Source organism: Entelurus aequoreus, linkage group LG14 (assembly GCF_033978785.1).
Source record: "Entelurus aequoreus isolate RoL-2023_Sb linkage group LG14, RoL_Eaeq_v1.1, whole genome shotgun sequence".
Taxonomy (NCBI): domain Eukaryota; kingdom Metazoa; phylum Chordata; class Actinopteri; order Syngnathiformes; family Syngnathidae; genus Entelurus; species Entelurus aequoreus.
Genome location: NC_084744.1, coordinates 25,943,896 through 25,967,647, shown reverse-complemented (window position 1 = coordinate 25,967,647; position 23,752 = coordinate 25,943,896). Strand labels below are relative to the sequence as shown.

Below are 23,752 nucleotides of genomic sequence, written 5' to 3'. Positions count from 1 at the left end.
AAAGAGCTGCCATCATGCGCTGCGAGCCTGCGAGTCACACGTCACTAGGCAACAGGCACACCCTTTTAAAAGGCACACACACACACACGCACTGCTCTCATATGACACTTATCTCAACTGCATTTTGCCAGATATTTTAGATCTTGTTTCTTTTAACTAACACATTCATTAATTTCTTGAGTAATTAATTACATTTACTGAAGTTAATTCAGTCAGTAATTCAATTCCTTTTTTGGTAAAGTAACAATTACCGTATTTTCTGGACCATAGGGCGCACCGGATTATAAGGCGCACTGCCGATGAGCGGGTATATTCAGGTCTTTGCTGATACAAAAGGCGCACCGGATTATAAAGCGCATTAAAGGGGTCATATTATGATTTTTTTCTAAATTTAAAACATTTCCTTGTGGTCTACATCAGTGGTCCCCAACCACCGGGCCGCGGCCTGGTACCAGTCCGTGGATCGATTGGTACCTGCACAAGAAATTAAAAGAAAAAAAAATAAATATATATATATATTTATTTTTATTAAATCAACATAAAAAACACAAGATACACTTACAATTAGTGCACCAACCGAAAAAACCTCCCTCCCCCACTTATTTGCTCAAAAGGGTTGTTTCTTTCTGTTATTAAAGGCCTACTGAAATTATTTATTTTTGGTTAAACGGGGATAGCAGATCCATTCTATGTGTCATACTTGATCATTTCGCGATATTGCCATATTTTTGCTGAAAGGATTTAGTAGAGAACATCAACGATAAAGTTTGCAACTTTTGGTCGCTGATAAAAAAAGCCTTGCCTGTACCGGAAGTAGCGTGACGTCACAGGTTGAAAGGCTCCTCACATTTCCCCATTGTTTACACCAGCAGTGAGAGCGATTCGGACCGAGAAAGCGACGATTACCCCATTAATTTGAGCCAAGATGAAAGATTTGTGGATGAGGAACGTCAGAGTGAAGGACTAGAGTGCAGTGCAGGATGCATCTTTTTTCGCTCTGACTGTAACTTAGGTACAAGCAGGCTCATTGGATTCCACACTTTCTCCTTTTTCTATTGTGGATCACAGATTTGTATTTTAAACCACCTCGGATACTATATCCTCTTGAAAATGAGAGTCGAGAACGCGAAATGGACATTCACAGTGACTTTTATCTCCACGACAATACATCGGCGAAGCACTTTAGCTACAGAGCTAACGTGATATCATCGGGCTTAACTGCAGATAGAAACAAAAGAAAATAAGCCCCTGACTGGAAGGATAGACAGAAAATCAACAATACTATTAAACCATGGACATGTAAATACACGGTTAATGCTTTCCAGCCTGGCGAAGCTTAACAATGCTGTTGCTAACGACGCCATTGAAGCTAACTTAGCTACGGGACCTCACAGAGCTATGCTAAAAACATTAGCTATCCACCTATGCCAGCCAGCCCTCATCTGCTCATCAACACCCGTGCTCACCTGCGTTCCAGTAATCGACGGAGCGACGAAGGACTTCACCCGATCATCCATGCGGTCGGCGGCTAGCGTCGGATAAGTCAAAGTCCTCCTGGTTGTGTTGCTGCAACCATCCGCTAATACACCGATCCCACCTAAAGCTTTCTTCTTTGCAGTCTTCATTGTTCATTAAACAAATTGCAAAAGATTCACCAACACCAATTTTGCGATGAAAACCGAGCTTTTTGTATTGGATACAATGTGTCCGAATACTTCCGTTTCAACGATTGACGTCACGCACATACGTCATCATACATAGACGTTTTCAACCGGAAGTTTAGCTGGAAATTTAAAATTGCACTTTATAAGTTAACCCGGCCGTATTGGCATGTGTTGCAATGTTAAGATTTCATCATTGATATATAAACTATCAGACTGCGTGGGCGGTAGTAGTGGCTTTCAGTAGGCCTTTAAATCAACAACGGAGCAGCTTCTTCTCATCCGTGGCTCAGTAGTGCAACAACAACGCCGGAAATGTGGCCCGTGAAAAACCGTCCGACCGGAACTCTCTAATAACTAAAGTTCCGTGGGTGAATTACGTAAACTCCCTACACTGGTAGTTTTTAGCGCTTCCAAAGCGAGATATAAGTTAGAACTTTACACTACTTTATATTAGAAATGGCAACAGCGGAGAATGGATGTCCCATAACAAGATAATAGAGAAAAAGAAGAAGCTTATTGGCTACAGTGTCGGCACGAACTACAATGGCGGATGTGCACAAATTTTCATGACTTATGCAGATCTCAAATACACATCAGCAGGTACCAGAAGGTAAGAAAAGTTGCTTTTGCATAATATTGTGAAACAAGACACCAGATAATATATCTTACCTTATACACACACCATAATAGTACATGTATGTTGAAGCACAGTACAATCCATTAAGCGGATTGCTTACCAAAGTCGTACTAAAACATTTTGACAGATTTTTGAGTGCCGTGTGTAATGTTCTTTATTTTCAATGGAACATTTTAAGTTTTGGTGTTGTTTTACTTGAGTCATATTGCAGTCTACACGTATCTCTTATGTGTGACTGCCATCTACTGGTCACACTTATCATTACACCATGTACCAAATAAAATAGCTTCGAGGTCGGTAAGCACAATCAGAATTATTCCGCATGTTAGGCGCACTGTCGAATTTTTGAGAAAATGAAAGGATTTTAAGTGCGCCTTAAAGTCCGAAAAATACAGTATACCACAATATGACTTTTTAGAAGTATTTTTCATAACACAGCCTGTCACACAACATCATGAAGCAGTTAGCAGGTTGGTGTTCCTGGCTAAATTATTTGTGTGTACGTCCTATAATAACGTTTATTGTTAAAGATAAATTATTTGACATTTAAACATGTCCTCTTAAACCAGGGCACTTTATTTCAAATTTTGTTATTTGGTGTTTTTGTTAGCTAAATAACTGAGCACAGCTAAATGTTTTTAAAAGAAGATTGGAGATTATATTTGACTTTTTAAAAACAAAATTCTTATCTCAAAACACCTCTTTAGTGCCGAACATATTCTGCAAAACCTATTTTTCTTACGTGTTGGTACCTGTTTTTGTGTATTTGGGATCCCCATCAGTACCGACATTTTTAAATCGTGACATAGTGGAAATATTTAGTTATGTCAACAGATATTTCCATTTATAAGTTAGTTTATGGGACAAACTATATCGGGATATGAGTTTAGGTCCATATCATAATTTTTTCTGCGCTACAATTTTTATGTATTTACTTGGTGAAAAAGCTAAGCGTACAGCATGTATATCTTCTTTTGTAATAACCATTTTCAATACATGTGCAAGTCCACCAGGCCACGGAAGTACAACAATATTAACACAAACACTGATGTCCTCATTACAAACCATGGTTCACTAGTAAAGCTCCAAAGGCAACAAGAAGGGTAAAACCAGTCAGGCTAGATCCAGGTCCAAAATCACGGTCTTTCGCGGGGCCTCCTGTTCCTCAGGAGACTTTGGGGAGCTGGGCGACATGACAGGATACCTACAGTGGAGGACATGCAAAACCGAAAAACACTTCACTTTACCAATTATAAGTGGCAAAATACGACATAAACAGACCAATAAAATTTCTGTAATATTATTTTAATTTTATTTGAGATTGACCTGAGAGAGGCGGAGTTGCTGGCCAAGTTCGATCTTCGGATGACGAGTGTGGCAGATGGAAAAGGCACATTGGCCTAAAAGATGCGCATGGATAACACACATTTAGAACATAAATAACTATTCTGTTCATCACTGAGAATCAGCGTTGCCAGATGTATGATAAACATCGCATTTGTACCATCAAGTCATTTAAAAAATCCCATACCCAGCAAGCACTCGACATTGATACAATGTTGATTATACATACTGACTTAAAACTGACTGCGAAACATCCATCCATCCATCTTCTTCCGCTTATCCGAGGTCGGGTCGCGGGCGCAGCAGCCTAAGCAGGGAGGCCCAGACTTCCCTCACCCCAGCCACTTCGTTCAGCTCCTCTCGGGGGATCCCGAGGCGTTCCCAGGCCAGCCGGGAGAGATAGTTTTCCCAACGTGTCCTGGGTCTTCCCCGTGGCCTCCTACCGGTCGGACGTGCCCTAAACACCTCCCTAGGGAGGTGTTCGGGTGGCATCCTGACCAGATGCCCGAACTACCTCATCTGGCTCCTCTCGATGTAGAGGAGCAGCGGCTTTACTTTGAGCTCCCCCCGGATGACAGAGCTTCTCACCCTATCTCTAAGGGAGAGCCCCGCCACCCGGCGGAGGAAGCTCATTTCGGCCGCTTGTACCCGTGATCTTGTCCTTTCAGTGTCCCATAGGTGAGGATGGGAACGTAGATCGACCGATAAATTGAGAGCTTTGCCTTCCGGCTCAGCTCCTTCTTCACCACAACGGATCGATACAGCGCCCGCATTACTGAAGACGCCGCACCGATCCGCCTGTCGATCTCACGATCCACTCTTCCCTCACTCGTGAACAAGACTCAGAGGTACTTGAACTCCTCCACTTGGGGCAGGGTCTCCTCCGCAACCCGGAGATGGCACTCCACCCTTTTCCGGGCGAGAACCATGGACTCGGACTTGGAGGTGCTGATTCTCATCCCAGTCGCTTCACACTCAGCTGCGAACCGATCCAGTGAGAGCTGAAGATCTTGGCCAGATGAAGCTATCAGGACCACATCATCTGCAAATAGCAGAGACCTAATCCTGCAGCCACCAAACGATCCCCTCAACGCCCTGACTGCGCCTAGAAATTCTGTCCATAAAAGTTATGAACGAAATCGGTGACAAAGGGCAGCCTTGGCGGAGTTCAACCCTCACTGGAAACATGTCTGACTTACTGCCGGCAATGCGGACCAAGCTCTGACAATGATCGTACATGGAGCAGACCGCCACAATCAGACAGTCTTTTACCCCATATTCTCTGAGCACTCCCCACAGGACTTTCCGGGGTACACGGTCGAATGCCTTCTCCAAGTCCACAAAGCACATGTAGACTGGTTGGGCAAACTCCCATGCACCTTCCAGGACCCTGCCAAGAGTATAAAGCTGGTCCACAGTTCCACGACCAGGACGAAAACCACACTGTTCCTCCTGAATCCGAGGTTCGACTATCCGGCGTAGCCTCCTCTCCAGTACACCTGAATAGACCTTACCGGGAAGGCTGAGGAGTGTGATCCCACGATAGTTGGAACACACCCTCCGGTTCCCCTTTTTAAAGAGAGGAACCATCACGCTGGTCTGCCAATCCAGAGGTACCGCCCCTAATGTCCACGCGATGCTGCAGAGTCTTGTCAACCAAGACGGCCCCACAGCCGGGGGTGATTTCCAGTACTCCCTCAAGTGTATCCAAAAAGGGTGGGTACTCTGAACTGCTGTTTGGTGTGTAAGCACAAACAACAGTCAGGACCCGTCCCCCCCACCCGCGGAAGGAAGCCACCCTCTCGCCCACCGGGTTGAACTCCAATGTGCAGGCTTTGAGCCAGGGGGCAACAAGAATTGCTACCCCAGCACGTCGCCTCTCATTGCGTACAACGCCAGTGTGGAAGAGAGTCTCGAGAGAACTGGTTCCAGAGCCCTTGCTGTGCGTCGAAGTGAGTCCGACTATATCCAGCCAGAACTTCTCCACCTCGCACACTAGCTCAAGCTCCTTCCCCCCCAGCGAGGTGACATTCCACGTCCCAAGAGCTAGCTTATGTAGCCGAGGATCGGACCGCCAAGTGCCCTGCCTTTGGCTGCCGCCCAGCTCACAATGCACCCGACCTCTATGGCCGCTCCCATGAGTGGTGAGCCCATTGGAGGCGGGACCCACGTTGCCGTCCCCGCCATCGTGCCCCAACTCCGGGCCTGGCTCCAGAGGGGGGCCCCGGTGACCCGCATCCGGGCGAGGGAAATCGGAGTCTCGGTTGTTGCATTTTCATAGAGGTCTTCGAGCTGTTCTTTGTCTGATCTCTCACCTAGGACCTGTTTGTCTTGGGAGACCCTACTCGGGGGCATGGAAGCAACGGACAACATAGCTCCTAGGATCATTGGGACACGCAAACTCCTCTACCACAATAAGGTGGCAGCTCAGAGAGGATATATATATATATATATATATATATATATATATATATATATATATATATATACATACACATAGATACATATATACATATATATATATATATATACATATATATATATATATATATATATATATATATATGTATATATATATATATAGGCTATATAGCCCTTTGAGACACTTGTGATTTAGGGCTATATAAATAAACATTGATTGATTGATTGGATTGATTTATATATATATATATATATATATATATATATATATATATATATATATATATATATATATATATATATATATATATATATATATATATATATATATATATATATATATATATATATATATATATATATATATATATACAGTATATGGTCCAGGTACTTGTTATTGGCAAACACACACACACAGGATTCCCTTTATCGTAGCAAATAGTCATCAAATCAGTATGATTTAAAAATTCCGGTACGATAATTTTTCATTTTGCATCTGGCAACGCCGTTGGGAACAATCATTTGGATCGTTGGACTTAGAAGTCTTTAAAACCTGCTGAAAGAGTTGCTGCAGCACTGATTTGAGCTGAGGCTTAAACCTGGTGGCAGCAACCAGCATGTCACTCAGAGAGGCGTTAAAGTCCATCAGTCGCCTCACTTCCTTCTCCAATTCCTGCCTGGCTTCTAGTTGATTCTTCAACGAATGGTTCAATTCCTGATAGTCGTAAAGAAAGGAATGGAAAAACACCCTAAAGATTTAATTTAACACTCTCTGATGGGAAACAACATTGTGCAAAAAGCTGCAGCTTCAAATGCAAAACATGCGGATCAACATTTGCAATAGAATTTAGTGTTTAAACGCATTGATTAGTTCCAGCTGCAATAACACTCCCCATTCTCTCTTGAATTACCATTGTTTGCTGAAAAAGATAACACACTAATGCACTCTTGAACTTCCTTTACGAACCCATAATTCCCCGATTCAAGTTACTCGTGTCAATTCTGGTTCCCAATGATTCTCCATTCCGATTCTTTTAATATTATTTTCACAGGGCTATTTTCAAGGAGTTAACATCAATTATTTGAACTTCAATATAAATGTTATGACGTTTTCACTTTGTATTTGAAAACCACAGAAAAAACATACACATATCCTATGTTTAAATGCATCGATTGGTTCCAGCTGCAATAACACTCTCCATTCTCTATTGAATTACCATTGTTTGCTGAAAAAAAAAAATCAAGCTAATACTACACTCTTTAAGGCCTACTGAAAGCCACTACTACCGACCACGCAGTCTGATAGTTTATATATCAATGATGAAATCTTAACATTGCAACACATGCCAATACGGCCGGGTTAACTTATAAAGTGCAATTTTAAATTTCCCGGGGAACTTCCGGTTTAAAACGTCTATGTATGATGACGTATGCGCGTGACGTCAATGGTTGAAACGGAAGTATTGGGACACATTGTATCACAATACAAACAGCTCTGTTTTCATCACAAAATTCCACAGTATTCTGGACATCTGTGTTGGTGAATATTTTGCAAGTTGTTTAATGAACAATGGAGACTGCAAAGAAGAAAGCTGTAGGTGGGATCGGTGTATTAGCGGCTGGCTGCAGCAACACAACAAGGAGGACTTTGGTTTGGATAGCAGACGCGCTATCCGATGCTAGCCGCCGACCGCATCGATGATCGGGTGAAGTCCTTCGTCGCGCCGTCGATTGCCGGATCGCAGGTGAGCACGGGTGTTGATGACCAGATGAGGGCTGGCGTAGGTGGAGCGCTAATGTTTTTATCATAGCTCTGACGAGGTCCCGTAGCTAAGTTAGCTTCAAGGCGTCCCGACAGGCGGCACAGCATTAACCGAGTAGTTACAGGTCCAGTGTTTGGTTCGGTGTCTCCTGATAGTAGTATTGTTGATCTTCTGTCTATCCTTCCTGTCAGGGGCTTATTTCTTCTGTTTCTATCCGCAGTTAAGCACGATGCTATCACGTTAGCTCCGTAGCTAAAGTGCTTCGCCGATGTATTGTCGTGGAGATAAAAGTCACTGTGAATGTCCATTTCGCGTTCTCGACTCTCATTTTCAAGAGGATATAGTATCCGAGGTGGTTTAAAATACAAATCCGTGATCCACAATAGAAAAAGGGGAAAGTGTGGAATCCAATGAGCCCTTTTACCTAAGTTACGGTCAGAGTGAAAAAAGATACGTCCTGCACTGCACTCTAGTCCTTCACTCTCACGTTCCTCATCCACAAATCTTTCATCCTCGCTCAAATTAATGGGGTAATCGTCGCTTTCTCGGTCCGAATCTCTCTCGCTGCTGGTGTAAACAATGTGCAGATGTGAGGAGCTCCACAACCTGTGACGTCACGCTACTTCCGGTACAGGCAAGGCTTTTTTTTATCAGCGACCAAAAGTTGCGAACTTTATCGTTCATGTTCTCTACTAAATCCTTTCAGCAAAAATATGGCAATATCGCGAAATGATCAAGTATGACACATAGAATGGATCTGCTATCCCCGTTTAAATAAAATAAGTTCATTTCAGTAGGCTTTTAACCTTGATTTACGAACCCCTAATTCCCCAATTCCAGTTACTCGTGTCAGGTCTGGTTCCCAATAATTCTCCATTCCGATTCTTTTAAGAGGCACGGTCAATATTATTTTCACAGGGCTATTTTCGAGGAGTTAATATATATCAATTATTTGAACAGTATCACTTTGTATTTGAAAACCACATAAAAAACATTCACATAATCCTGTTGTTTCTTTGTTAAAGATAGTGGTGTTCCAATCAGGGTTTTAAGCTAAAATCTGCCAATAACAATCCTATATACCGGTAAAAACCATAATTGTTTTTAAATATATTTATGGTAAGTGTTGACAGTTTAACAATATCAAAACGATATATAAACTAGTTCTTTATTCTCATTTATTACATGCAATTGTATGAGCAAAACAAAGTCAATAGAACACAACCACTAAACAAAAGTAAAAACTACCGTATTTTCCGGACCATAGGGCGCACCGGATTATAAGGCGCACTGCCTATGAGCAGGACTAGTCAGGTCTATTTTCATACAAAAGGCGCACCGGATTATAGGGCGCATTAAAGGGATTATATTGGGATTTTTTTCTAAATAGAAAACACTTCCTTGTGGTCTACATAACATGTAATGGTGGTTCTGTGGTCAAAATGTTGCATAGATTATGTTTTACAGATCATCTTCAAGCCGCTTTCTGATAGTCGCTTCAGGATGCACCGTTTTGTGGGCGGTCTTATTTACGTGGCTCACCTTCGACAGCGTCTTCTCTTTGTTGTAGCGGTGTAGCGTGCAAGGACGGGAGTGGAAGAAGTGTCAAAAGATGGAGCTAACTGTTTTAATGACATTCAGACTTTACTTCAATCATTTACGGAGCAGCGTCTTCTCATCCGTGGCTCACTAGTGCTACAACAACGGAAATGTGTCCCATGAAAAAACGTCCGACCGGAACTCTCTAATAACTAAAGTTCCTTGGGTGAATAATGCAAACTCACTACACCGGTATGTTTTAGCGCTTTCATGGCGAGTTTACTGACAGATATAAGTAAGAACTTTACACTACTTTATATTAGAAATGGCAACAGTGGAGGATGAATGTCACAACAAGAAGATAGAGACAAAGAAGAAGCTTATCGACTACGGTCGACAATGGTGGACGCGCGCACATTTTCACTACTTATGCAGATCCCAAATACACATCAGCAGGTACCAGAAGGTAAAAAAAGTTGCTTTTGCATAATATTGTGAAACAAAACGGCAGATAATATGTCTTACCTTATACACACACCATAATAATACTCCTATGTTGAAGCACAGTACAATCCATCAAGCGGTGCGGCTTCGTAGCTTACCAAAGTCGTACTAAAACATTACAGTAGATTTTTGAGAACCGTGTGTAATGTTCTATATTTTCAATGGAACATATAACATTTTGGTGTTGTTTACTGGAGTCATATTGCAGTTTACACGTACACTACCGTTCAAAAGTTTGGGGTCACCCAAACAATTTTGTGGAATAGCCTTCATTTCTAAGAACAAGAATAGACTGTAGAGTTTCAGATGAAAGTTCTCTTTTTCTGGCCATTTTGAGCGTTTAATTGACCCCACAAATGTGATGCTCCAGAAACTCAATCTTCTCAAAGGAAGGTCAGTTTTGTAGCTTCTGTTACGAGCTAAACTGTTTTCAGATGTGTGAACATGATTGCACAAGGGTTTTCTAATCATCAATTAGCCTTCTGAGCCAATGAGCAAACACATCGTACCATTAGAACACTGGAGTGATAGTTTCTGGAAATGGGCCTCTATACACCTATGTAGATATTGCACCAAAAACCAGACATTTGCAGCTAGAACAGTCATTCACCACATTAGCAATGTATAGAGTGTATATCTTTAAAGTTAAGACTAGTTTAAAGTTATCTTCATTGAAAAGTACAGTGCTTTTCCTTCAAAAATAAGGACATTTCAAAGTGACCCCAAACTTTTGAACGGTAGTGTATCTCTTATGTGTGACTGCCATCTACTGGTCACACTTATCATTACACCATGTACCAAATAAAATTGCTTTAAGGTTGGTAAGCACAACCAGAATTATGCCGTACATTAGGCGAACCGGGTTATAAGGCGCACTGTCGATTTTAGAGAAAATGAAAGGATTTTAAGTGCGCCTAATAGTCTGAAAAACATGGTAATTCCTTTACAAGAAATAACAGGAATATAGGAAACTTTACCTGCAGTGTCCTATATCCACTATTTATTTCACAGTCATTGAGTTTTTTTGATAAAAAGCTACCGAATCGATTTCAAATCACTAAAACGTTTCAGATCGTGTCGTTGTAAAAAAAGACCAGATCGTCCCTGAATCGTATCGGCAACCAGAATTACCAAATCAAATTGTTGTTCAAACAAACCTTTACACCCCTAGTGGCGATGACACATTTTCTTCTGTAGTTTGTTCATGTAAACCAGACCATGTTACACAAAAAAAAGGACAAAATCCTACTACCGTATTTTTCGGACTATAAGTCGCAGTTTTTTTTCATAGATTGGCTGGGGGTGCGACTTATACTCAGGAGCGACTTATGTGTGAAATTATTAACACATTACCGTAAAATATCAAATAATATTATTTAGCTCATTCACGTAAGAGACTAGACGTATAAGATTTCATGGGATTTAGCGATTAGGAGTGACAGATTGTTATGTAAACGTATAGCATGTTCTATATGTTATAGTTATTTGAATGACTCTTACCATAATATGTTACGTTAACATACCAGGCACGTTCTCAGTTGGTTATTTATGCCTCATATAACGTACACTTATTCAGCCTGTTGTTCACTATTCTTTATTTATTTTAAATTGCCTTTCAAATGTCTATTCTTGGTGTTGGGTTTTATCAAATACATTTCCCCCAAAAATGCGACTTATACTCCAGTGCGACTTATATGTTTTTTTTCCTTCTTTATTATGCATTTTCGGCCGGTGCGACTTATACTCCAGAGCGACTTATACTCCAGAGCGACTTATACTCCGAAAAATAGGGTAAATTCTCCAGAGAAGAGACTCAGAATGTGCAAAGAACCTGTAGTTCCTCATGAAGCTTTTCAACTTGTTGTTTTTTGGATTGCAGCGTCTCCTCGGCCACACGAAGCTGCTCTTCAAGATGGAACTTCTCCTTATAATCTGGAGCTGACGTAGAGAGACAGACAAATCAGTTTACATTTTAAACTTGCTTTTTCATTCATCAAGCGGACAAGAAAGGACCCGGAATGGTGCATTTCTTTACATACTGGCTTCTTTCGACTTCATGACCGATGTGTGGAATCCAGTGTTGCTGATGTTGAACAACAGGGTTGTGTTCTCCAGAGCTTTATTCTCCTGCTCAGCTCTGCGAATTTTGGCATTTAGACACTCCCCCTGCTGCTTGAGTTCTGCTTTCTCTAGCGCAGCCTAGTGGAAAAATAGCATATTGTACGAATTGGTGAAAACAACATAAAATTAACGTTACATACCATAATTGATCTTCCGTATTTTCCGATGAGCGGGTGTAGTCAGGACTATTTTCATACAAAAGGCGCACCGGATTATAAAGCGCATTAAAGAGATCATATTATATACCGTATTTTTCAGAGTATAAGTCGCTCCGGAGTATAAGTCGCACCGGCCAAAAATGCATAATATAGAAGGAAAAAAACATATATAAGTCGCACTGGAGTATAAGTCGCATTTTTGGGGGAAATTTATTTGATAAAAGCCAACACCAAGAATAGACATTTGAAAGGCAATTTAAAATAAAGAATAGTGAACAACAGGCTGAATAAGTGTACGTTATATGAGGCATAAATAGGGATGATGTTCGAAACCGGTTCTCCCGGTTGTTCGATAAGAAAATAACCGTTCGATAAGAAAAGAACCGATTCCATGGACTCGAATCCCCTTTTGAGAACCGGTTCCCGTTATCGAGGCCACTATAGTAAAGAAAAAGAGTTTGTTCTTTATTCGAATCCCTGGGAACGAATCCCGTCCCACAAGAAATGCCCTGTGGAACAGGTCTAATGACTGAGCTACATCGTTTCCTGTGATGTCACACAAGCAGCAAAAATAATGGACCGGAAAAAACGCCTCAAGGCATGGCTATTCACCTATAGTGATCACAGAGACAGGTTGTTTTTGTGTTGTTGTATATATTTGTTTTTCTGAAAAATCCCACTTAATATACTTTGGGTAACAACAGTCAATATTTATTTATTAAATTTTTTTAGGGGGGTAACAGTCAATATTTATCTATTTATTCTATTGTATTTTTTTCTTATAAAATAAAAGTGAGCTTTTGTTAAACCAAATATTGTGTTTTTTTCCATATACAACAACCGATCTGGATTCGATAAGAGAATCGATAAGGAATCGGTTCGATAGGATTCGATAATGGGCTCGAACTCGATAATTTCTTATCAAACATCATCCCTAGGCATAAATATCCAACTGAGAACGTGCCTGGTATGTTAACGTAACATATTATGGTAAGAGTCATTCAATAACTATAACATATAGAACATGCTATACGTTTACCAAACAAACTGTCACTCCTAATCGCTAAATCCCATGAAATCTTATACGTCTAGTCTCTTACGTGAATGAGCTAAATAATATTATTTGATATTTTACGGTAATGTGTTAATAATTTCACACATAAGTCGCTCCTGAGTATAAGTCCAAACTATGAAAAGAACTGCGACTTGTAGTCCGAAAAATACGGTATATGTTTTTCTACATTTAAAACACTTCCTTGTGGTCTACATAACATGTAATGGTGGTTATTTGGTCAAAGTATTGCATAGATTATGTTCATACTTGCCAACCCTCCCGTTTTTAGCGGGAGAATCCCGGTATTCAGCGCCTCTCCCGACAACCTCCCGGCAGAGATTTTCTCCCGACAAACTCCCGGTATTCAGCCAGAGCTGGAGGCCACGCCCCCTCCAGCTCAATGCGGACCTGAGACTGAGTGGGGACAGCCTATTCTCACGTCCGCTTTCCCACAATACAAACAGCTTGCCTGCCCAATGAACGGAGAAGTTAAACAGGACAATACTGCCATCTAATGGATAGCCACCGGAACACTGAAATTCAAGTATTTTTTATTTTTTCTATGTAAATAAAATAAAATAAATTATATATATATATATGTATATATATATATGTATATATATATATATATATATATATATATATGTATATATATATATATATATATATATATATATATATATATATATAGCTAGAATTCACTGAAAGTCAAGTATTTCATATATATATATATATATATATATATATATATATATATATATATATATATATATATATATATATATATATATATATATGAAATATATATGAAATACTCGAGTTGGTGAATTCTAGCTGTAAATAACCACGCCCCCAACCCCCCACCCCAGACCAAGCCCCCCCCCCACCCCCTACCCCCCACCTCCCGATATTGGAGGTCTCAAGGTTGGCAAGTATGATTATGTTTTACAGACCATCTTCAAGTCGCTTTCTGACAGTCGCTTCAGGATGCGCCGTTTTGTGGGTGGTCTTATTTACGTGGCTCACCTTCGACAGCGTCTTTTCTCCGTCAAAAGATGGAGCTAACTGCTTTAATGACATTCAGACTTTATTTGAATCAATAACGGAGCAGCATCTCCTCATCCGTGGCTCACTGGTGCAACAACAACGTTTGTTTCCCGTAAAAAAACGTCCGACCGGAACTCTCTAATAACTAAAGTTCCTTGGGTGAATAATGTAAATTCACTACACCGGTATGTTTTAGCGCTTTCATGGCGAGTTTACTGACAGATATAAGTAAGAGCTTTACACTACTTTATATTAGAAATGGCAACAGCGGAGGATGAATGTCCCATAACAAGAAGGTAGAGAAAAAGAAAAAGCTTATCGACTCTGGTGTCCGCACGGACTACAAAGGCGGACGCGCGCAATTTTTCAGGACTCATGCAGAACCCAAATACAGATCAGCAGGTACCAGAAGGTAAGAAAAGTTGCTTTTTCACAATATTGCGAAACAAAACGCTAAATAATATGTCTTACCTTATACACACACCATAATAATATTCCTATGTAGAAGGACAGTACAATCCATCAAGCGGCGCGGCCTTTATACGTTACCAAAGTCGTACTCAAACATTTTGATATATTTTTGAGCGCGGTGTGTAATATTCAATAATTTCAATGGAAAATATAAAATGTTTGTGTTGTTTACTTGAGTCATATTGCAGTCTACATGTGTCTCTTGTGTGTGACTGCCATCTACTGGTCACACTTATCATTACACCACGTACCAAATAAAATAGCTTCAAGGTCGGTAAGCACAACCAAAATTATGCCGGGTTATAAGGCGCACTGTGGAGTTTTGATCAAATGAAAGGATTTCAAGTGCGCCTTAGTCCGAAAAATAAGGTAATTATAGCTAGGTGTTTATTTACCAATACCGCAAAGAATGGTCTTATAACAACCTCAATGATTTTAACCAAGACATATACATATATTTAATGAATTACTTCAATTAATCCATTTTGTTATTGTTTGCCGGTTCAAATAACAAAAAACATGGGCAAATGCCAAATGGAATAAGGAAAAAGTCATTACGTATTGGGGGCTGATCCAGATCATTCCTACTAAGTTACTTTACAAGCTTCAACTTCTGAGAGTGTTTATGCCAAAAGAAAATCTCCTTTAAAGATTCTGCAACATGCTGAGAATACATCATTTTAAAAAAATTGCAAGCGGAAAAAGGTTTGTTTTCAAAATAAAATATGCATTTCTATCTTAAAAGTCATGCTAATTTTTAGATATGTAAATAATTTAAATAATGATATTCTATCCAGCAGTTAGTTTATTTCAATAGTTTTTAGGTTGTTATTTTTCCTGGAATCTATTCTTATATTTTAACTGCTCTTTTTTGCAGGGTTTTTCTAGTTTTATTATATATTCATGCTCTTGTCCTCGACAATGACATATCACGTATAACGCATCAAAAAAGTATTTGGAGAGCTTTTTTGCAAAGGGGAAAAAAAGGCCAAGGCTCCCACTAATTAAGTGTTATGGCAAGTTGTATTCTTCATACACTTATATTCTTCATGCACTTATTTTTGCTGCATTTATCTGCCACATGTGTAATCTACACTAAACCGGTCCCTAGTGCAAAAAACACTGGGGACCTGTGCTTTGGATAAAATTGTTAGCAAATTTGAGCAAATAAATGGCGTGCATTTAAGCAAAAATTTTCGCGCACAACATTCTAACAATAGAATTGCAAATGGGTCAAAATATTGGGGTCTTTTTAAAGTTGATTTATATTATTTACTGTGCTTAATCATGATTAATCTGATATATATATAAAAAAAATGTTTGACAGCACCATTTCAAATGCAACTACTGTAATCTGGTGGTCACATTAGGAGGTTGCCTACAGCCACTGCTTTTTTTTTGTTTTATTTTACTCGACGCTAATTACAAACCCCGTTTCCATATGAGTTGGGAAATTGTGTTGGATGTAAATATAAATTGAATATATAACAATCCGCTTGCTTCTTTTCCTCTTTGGTCCGGAGGACACGACGTCCACAGTTTCCAAAAACAATTTGAAATGTGGACTCGTCAGACCACAGAACACTTTTCCACTTTGTATAAGTCCATCTTAGATGAGCTCAGGCACAGCGAAGCCGACTGCGTTTCTGGGTGTTGTTGATAAACGGTTTTCGCCTTGCATAGGAGAGCTTTAACTTGCACTTACAGATGTAGCGACCAACTGTAGTTACTGACAGTGGGTTTCTGAAGTGTTCCTGAGCCCATGTGGTGATATCCTTTACACACTGATGTCGTTTGTTGATGCAGTACAGTCTGAGGGATCGAAGGTCACAGGCTTAGCTGCTTACGTGCACTTTATCAGTATTTATTGCCACCTTTCCCAACTTCTTTGTCACGTTTTGCTGGCATCAAATTCTAAAGTTAATGATTATTTGCAACAAAAAAAAATGTTTATCAGTTTGAACATCAAATATGTTGTCTTTGTAGCATATTCAATTGAATATGGGTTGAAAATGATTTGCAAATCATTGTATTCCGTTTATATTTACATCTAACACAATTTCCCAACTCATATGGAAACGGGGTTTGTAGATACCTCGGAGGTTATTCACTATAACTCTGTTGTAAATGGTAGAGAGGCAGTATTTGGAGCATTTACGGTATCATTACCTTGGCGATATAGTGAGCTTGAGACCTCACAGCATCCTCATCGTCCTCTTCAAACGTCGCCATGGAAAAAGTCACAACCTCGTAATGTTTCTTAGAGGCGTGGACTTTGGACAACTTTGTGTTCAGTTCCACACTTAAGAAGAGAAGAGTTTCTACATGGAAGAATGTGCATGCAAATGCTGGAAAAAAGATCAGCACTGGCCAACATTTAACCACATTTCAAAGCAATCCTCACATATTGTGATGTGCAAATGCTGGGATCTCTCATCATGTCCATTCATTTTCAAAACTCTATCCTGTTCACTTGAAATTGTCTGCCAGTGTGACTGTGAGTGTCCGTATGTGAAATCTACATTTTAAACCAGGGGTGTCAAGCATACGAATTCCCCCCCGAGATGAGTTTGAAATGAGCTGAAATTTTTGTATAAAAGAATCTGCTGTTCTAAATGTGTCCACTGGATGTCGCAATAGCAATTATTTGGGGCGGAGCTACAGTACAGGCCAAAAGTTTGGACACACCTTCTCAATCAATGCATTTTCCTTATTTTCATGACTATTTACATTGTAGATTGTCACTGAAGGTATCAAAACTATGAATGAACACATGTGGAGTTATGTACTTAACAAAAAAAAAGGTGAAATAACTGAAAACATGTTTTATGTTCTAGTTTCTTCAAAATAGCCACCCTTTGCTCTGATTGCTGCTTTGCACACTCTTGGCATTCTCTCGATGAGCTTCAAGAGCTGGTCACCTGAAATGGTTTTCACTTTACAGGTGTCATAGTTTTGATGCCTTCAGTGACAATCTACAATGCAAATAGTCATGAAAATAAAGAAAACGCATTGAAATGAGAAGGTGTGTCCAAACCAAGTGAAAACCATTTCAGGTGACTACCTCTTGAAGCTCATCGAGAGAAAGCCAAGAGTGTGCAAAGCAGTAATCAGAGCAAAGGGTGGCTTCAACATGTTTTCAGTTATTTCACCTTTTTTTTGTTAAGTACATAACTCCACGTGTGTTCATTCATAGTTTTGATGCCTTCAGTGACAATCTACAATGTAAATCAGGGGTGGGCAATTAATTTTTAACAGGGGCCGCATGAGCAACCCGAGCACTGCTGGAGGGCCACATCGACAATATTTCAATTAAATTTGCTCAATATTATTTTTGATATATACCATAAGATAAAGAATAATAATAATAATAATTTATAATAATAATAATAATACTTTCATTTAACCTAACTTAACTTTATACCAAAAGCACTGCTTTGGAAATCATTTGTACCCCTTTCAGAGATCACATTTAGTTCCCCTTAAACATCCTCATGTTGCACAATGAAATGTAAGCATAGCATGAAGTATGCATTCTTGTAACTTTCTCTAGTAACAGCATTCCATGATTAATATAAATAAATTAACATTAATAATAAATGACAGTAAAATAAGCACACGTATGACTGAGGAGTCATAGTGTAACTTTGTGTGGTGTTTGAGTTGTCCGACTTTTTGTGTGGCCATAAACGCACCAGTGGCTTAGTGGTATGCGTGTTGGTGACAGATGACAAGTTGGTTTTGGCCTGGTTTGTACGGCAGAAAATGACTAGTTTTTCGAGATAGAAGTGTTTTACTCATGTTTTTGGTGTGGCTATGGCCGAATATAAACAGTTTTGCTCAATAAAGTGATCGATATAATTCCTAGCCTCGAAGCATCTCGATAGACGTTACAATAATTGAACGGTGTTTAATTGAACGGTGTTGACGAACACCGTTAGTGCCGCTTGTTGTCACTGTCACTCAGAGTTGCATTGCAAAATTACACAGAATAAATGTGTTTGTTTTGTTTAGAATTCAGATGGGATTTGATTTGGTGCGCGGCATATATTTGCTGTGCTTGAAAACACGCCATTCGTCATCAACTTTTCTCTTTTTAGCGTCTCGGGTGTAAACCGTGCATCACTTGTCGCTGCGCACCTTCACTCACAGGTTACACCCGGACATACGCCCATGAATAACACTTTTCAAAACAAAAGCAGCACAGTTGTATTGCACACTCGACATAGATACTTTTTAAAATGTATTTTGTAATTTATGATTGGCCTCACGCGGGCCAGACAGGGACGCACAAAGGGCCAGATGGCCCGCGGGCCGCAGAATGCCCAGGTCTGATGTAAATAGTCATGAAAATAAAGAAAACGCATCGAATAAAAAGGTGTGTCCAAACTTTTGGCCTGTACTGTATAGAGGCAACACTTCCGTGTTTGGACACAACACCCAAGCTGCTTATTAGTGATAGTAAACAAAATGTGGATTGTTATGTTCATGCCTTGATTGACAAATATGTTGTTGGTAATCCAACCTGTGACATTTCTAGCCATATAAATGCTTTTGATAATCTGTACATTTCCTGTTGTACATAAGACTGGGGACTAGGGTTGTACGGTATACCGATACTGGTATAGTATCGCGGTACTAATGAATCAAAAACGCTACTATACTCTGTTTGAAACGTGTCGTCACGTCGTGACATTGCTGGTTTTACGAGCAGAGGAGCATGTTCGGCAGCGCACAATCACGGAGTACTTACAAGCAGACACAGTGTGTAGACAGAAAAGGGAGAATGAACGCATTTTGGCCTAAAAACCGACGATAAAGGTGAAGTTATAACACTGAAACGCACTGAGGTGCTTTAAACATGGCTAGCTAGGTAGCAGCGAACATCCATCCACAGTCGGCAGTGTTTTAGCTACTTCTAAATCACTAATCCTCGTCTCCTTGGTGACAAATAAAGTGAGTTTCTTACAAGTATCATCCCTGCAGGAGGAGGAATAGCTAAACATGCTTCACTACACACCGTAGGAGGATACAATAGCTCACCGGCATCACCGCTAACAAAAGCTAGCGTGCCTGGGTGAATCTACACCTGGCATCCACTGTAATGATACCAAGTACAATAGCATATATCTAGTCGATACTACAGTGACTACATCGATCATTTTTAATATTTTTTTAAAATTCATATTATGTTTTTAAACTCAGGAAATACATCCCTGGACACATTAGAACTTAAATTATGACTAGAGATGTCCGATAAATGCTTTAAAATGTAATATCGGATATTATCGGAATCGTTTTTTTTTTATTATCGGTATCATTTTTTTGGTTTTTTGTTGTTTTTTTGTTTGTTTTTATTAAATCAACATAAAAAACACAAGATACACTTACAATTAGTGCACCAACCCAAAAAACCTCCCTCCCCCATTTACACTCATTCACACAAAAGGGTTGTTTCTTTCTGTTATTAATATTCTGGTTCCTACATTATATATCAATATATATCAATACAGTCTGCAGGGATACAGTCCGTAAGCACACATGATTGTGCGTGCTGCTGGTCCACTAATAGTACTAACCTTTAACAGTTAATTTTACTCATTTTCATTAATTACTAGTTTCCATGTAACTGTTTTTATATTGTTTTACTTTCTTTTTTATTCAAGAAAATGTTTTTAATTTATTTCTTATTTTATTTTATTCATTTTTTTAAAAAGGACCTTATCTTCACCATACCTGGTTGTCCAAATTAGGCATAATAATGTGTTAATTCCACGACTGTATATATCTGTATCGGTAATTAAGAGTTGGACAATATCGGAATATCGGATATCGGCAAAAAAGCCATTATCGGACATCCCTAATTATGACCAATGTATGATCCTGATACTTGGTATCGAATCGATACCTAAATTTGTGGTATCATCCAAAACTAATGTAAAGCATCCAAACAACAGAAGAATAAATGATTATTACATTTTAACACACATGTACATAGAACATGTTGAAACAGAAAATAACCAGATATTAACAGTAAATGAACAAGTGGATTGATAATTCATTTTTACAGTTTGTCCCTCATAATTTTGACAAAATAATAGAATGATAAATGACACAATATGTTACTGCATACGTCAGCACCCAAATTAGGAGCCTTTGTTTGTTTACTTACTACTAAAAGACAAGTTGTCTTGTATGTTCACTATTTTATTTAAGGACAACATTGTTCGATTGCGATAAGAAACATATGTTTAATGTACCGTAAGATTTTTTTGTTAAAATAAAGCCAATATTGCAATTTTTTGTGGTTCCCTTTATTTAGTATTGAAAGGTATCGAAAAGCATCGAAATACATTTTGGTACCGGTACCAAAATATTTGGTATTGGGACAACCCTACTGGGGACACATTTTCTGAGCGCACATAAATATGCTGAAATAATATATATCCCCTTCTAACTTCATGTGAGATCAATAAAATAAGTCCAAATTCCCAAGTTTTGTTGCAGATGATGCTACATATGTACAGAATAAACCACACAATGTTAGTACATCAGTTAAGGAAATTTAATAAACTACAAACCCCGTTTCCATATGAGTTGGGAAATTGTGGTAGATGTAAATATAAACAGAATACAAGGATTTGCAAATCATTTTCAACCCATATTCAGTTGAATGCACTACAAAGACAAGATATTTGATGTTCAAACTCATAAACTTTTTTTTTTTTTTTGCAAATAATTAACTTCGAATTTTATGGCTGCAACATGTGCCAAAGTAGTTGGGAAAGGGCATGTTCACCACTGTGTTACATCACCTTTTCTTTTTAATTAACGATTGGGAACTGAGGAAACTAACTGTTGAAGCTTTGAAAGTGGAATTCTTTCCCATTCTTGTTTTATGTAGAGCTTCAGTCGTTCAACAGTCCGGGGGTCTCCGCTGTCGTATTTTACACTTCATAATGCGCCACACATTTTCGATGGGAGACACGTCTGGACTGCAGGCGTGCCAGGAAAGTACCCGCACTCTTTTTTTACGAAACCACGCTGTTGTAACACATGCTGAACGTGGCTTGGCATTGTCTTGCTGAAATAAGCAGGGGCGTCCATGAAAAAGACGGCGCTTAGATGGCAGCATATGTTGTTCCAAAACCTGTATGTACCTTTCAGCATTAATGGTGCCTTCACAGATGTGTAAGTTACCCATGCCTTGGGCACTAATGCACCCCCATACCATCACACATGCTGGCTTTTCAACTTTGCGTCGATAACAGTCTGGATGGTTCGCTTCCAGATGTCGAATATTTCCAAAAACAATTTGAAATGTGGACTCGTCAGACCACAGAACACGTTTCCACTTTGCAACAGTCCATCTTAGATGATCTCAGGCCCAGAGAAGCCGGCGGCGTTTCTGGGTGTTGTTGATAAATGGCTTTCGCTTTGCATAGGAGAGCTTTAATTTGCACTTACAGATGTAGCGACCAACTGTATTTAGTGACAGTGGTTTTCTGAAGTGTTCCTGAGCCCATGTGGTGATATCCTTTACACACTGATGTCGCTTTTTGATACAGTGCCGTCCGAGGGATCAAGGGTCACGGTCATTCAATGTTGGTTTTTGGCCGCTTACGTGGAGTGATTTCTCCAGATTCTCTGAACCTTTTGATGATATTATGGACCGTAGATAGTGAAATCCCTAAATTTCTTGCAATTGCACTTTGAGAAACGTTGTTCTTAAACTGTTTGACTATTTGCTCACGCAGTTGTGGACAAAGAGGTGTACCTCGCCCCATCCTTTCTTGTGAAAGACTGAGCATTTTTTGGGAAGCTGTTTTTATACCCAATCATGGCACCCACCTGTTCCCAAGTAGCCTGCACACCTGTGGGATGTTCCAAATAAGTGTTTGATGAGCATTCCTCAACTTTATCAGTATTTATTGCCACCTTTCCCAACTTCTTTGTCACGTGTTGCTGGCATCAAATTCTAAAGTTAATGATTATTTGCAAAAAAAAAAAAATTTATCAATTTGAACATCAAATATGTTGTCTTTGTAGCATATTCAACTGAATATGGGTTGAAAATGATTTGCAAATCATTGTATTCCGTTTATATTTACATCTAACACAATTTCCCAACTCATATGGAAACAGGGTTTGTACATCCTGTAATTTAATTTTGATAATGTTATTAATTTCATCTTATATAAGAACATAATTAACAATTGGAGCATTTTAAAACTCTCAATTCCACCTATTTGACTGATGAACATTATCACATCATTTATTCAGAAAGTATAAATAACGACAAATGAAGACAAAATACCAATAACCGCAACATATTAGTGTAAAAAAAAGAATTATTTGTAAATTTTTAGAATGTGCTTGGTCTATTTTAAACAAAGAAAACAATCTGAAGTTGTCTTTATTTTTAAGTTATCATGCCAGGATTTTACCCACTTAGGTATATATTTTCCTCCATGTGGCCCCTAAGCTAAAATTTTAAAATAAAAAGTTTGACACCCCTGTTTTAAACATCTAAGCCAGCTTGATGAGTCATTGAAAGTGATTTTTTTAGGCCATAATTGAGTTGTCTTTCTGTACCTGATTCCCAGTCTCTCCTGCTCGGTGGTCCTCAGCTGCTGGCCCAGCATTTGGATGTAGACTCTGATCTCCTCTTGCCTCTCTTGGATGGCTTTTTTCACGTTCAGTTGTCTTTTCTCCAACGACACCACGCTGTTGGCCTTGTTGAACAGAAGATCCCTTTTGCGCTTCACCTCTAGCTTGGAGATGTTTTGCTCCACAATGTGCTCCTGATCAGAGAGAGGTATGACGGGTGTTAGGGATGCTGACTTACTGGATACAAACAGCAAAATCAGTGAAGTTGGCACGTTGTGTAAATGGTAAAAAAACCAAAAAACATAATACAATGATTTGCTAATCTTTTTCAACCTATATTCAATTGAATAGACTGCAAAGACAAGATATTTAACGTTCAAACTGGAAAACCTTGTTATTTTTTGCAAATATTAGCTCAT

General features: G+C 39.3%; 1 protein-coding gene across 1 annotated transcript in view; it reads right to left on the bottom strand.

The window, feature by feature from the left end:
* Nucleotides 1-1,458: 1,458 nt before the first annotated feature.
* LOC133664269 (coiled-coil domain-containing protein 39-like) overlaps nt 1,459-23,752 on the bottom strand; it is a 61,583-nt gene continuing 39,289 nt past the window's right edge. Inside the window, exons 13-19 of the mRNA XM_062068781.1 lie at nt 23,319-23,527; nt 16,893-17,025; nt 11,912-12,071; nt 11,704-11,810; nt 6,620-6,781; nt 3,628-3,701; nt 1,459-3,505 (exon numbers count right to left, since the gene is read on the bottom strand). Of these exons, the coding sequence (XP_061924765.1) occupies nt 3,415-3,505; nt 3,628-3,701; nt 6,620-6,781; nt 11,704-11,810; nt 11,912-12,071; nt 16,893-17,025; nt 23,319-23,527 (936 nt within the window). The 3' untranslated portion in view covers nt 1,459-3,414. The remainder of the gene's footprint in view (nt 3,506-3,627; nt 3,702-6,619; nt 6,782-11,703; nt 11,811-11,911; nt 12,072-16,892; nt 17,026-23,318; nt 23,528-23,752) is intronic.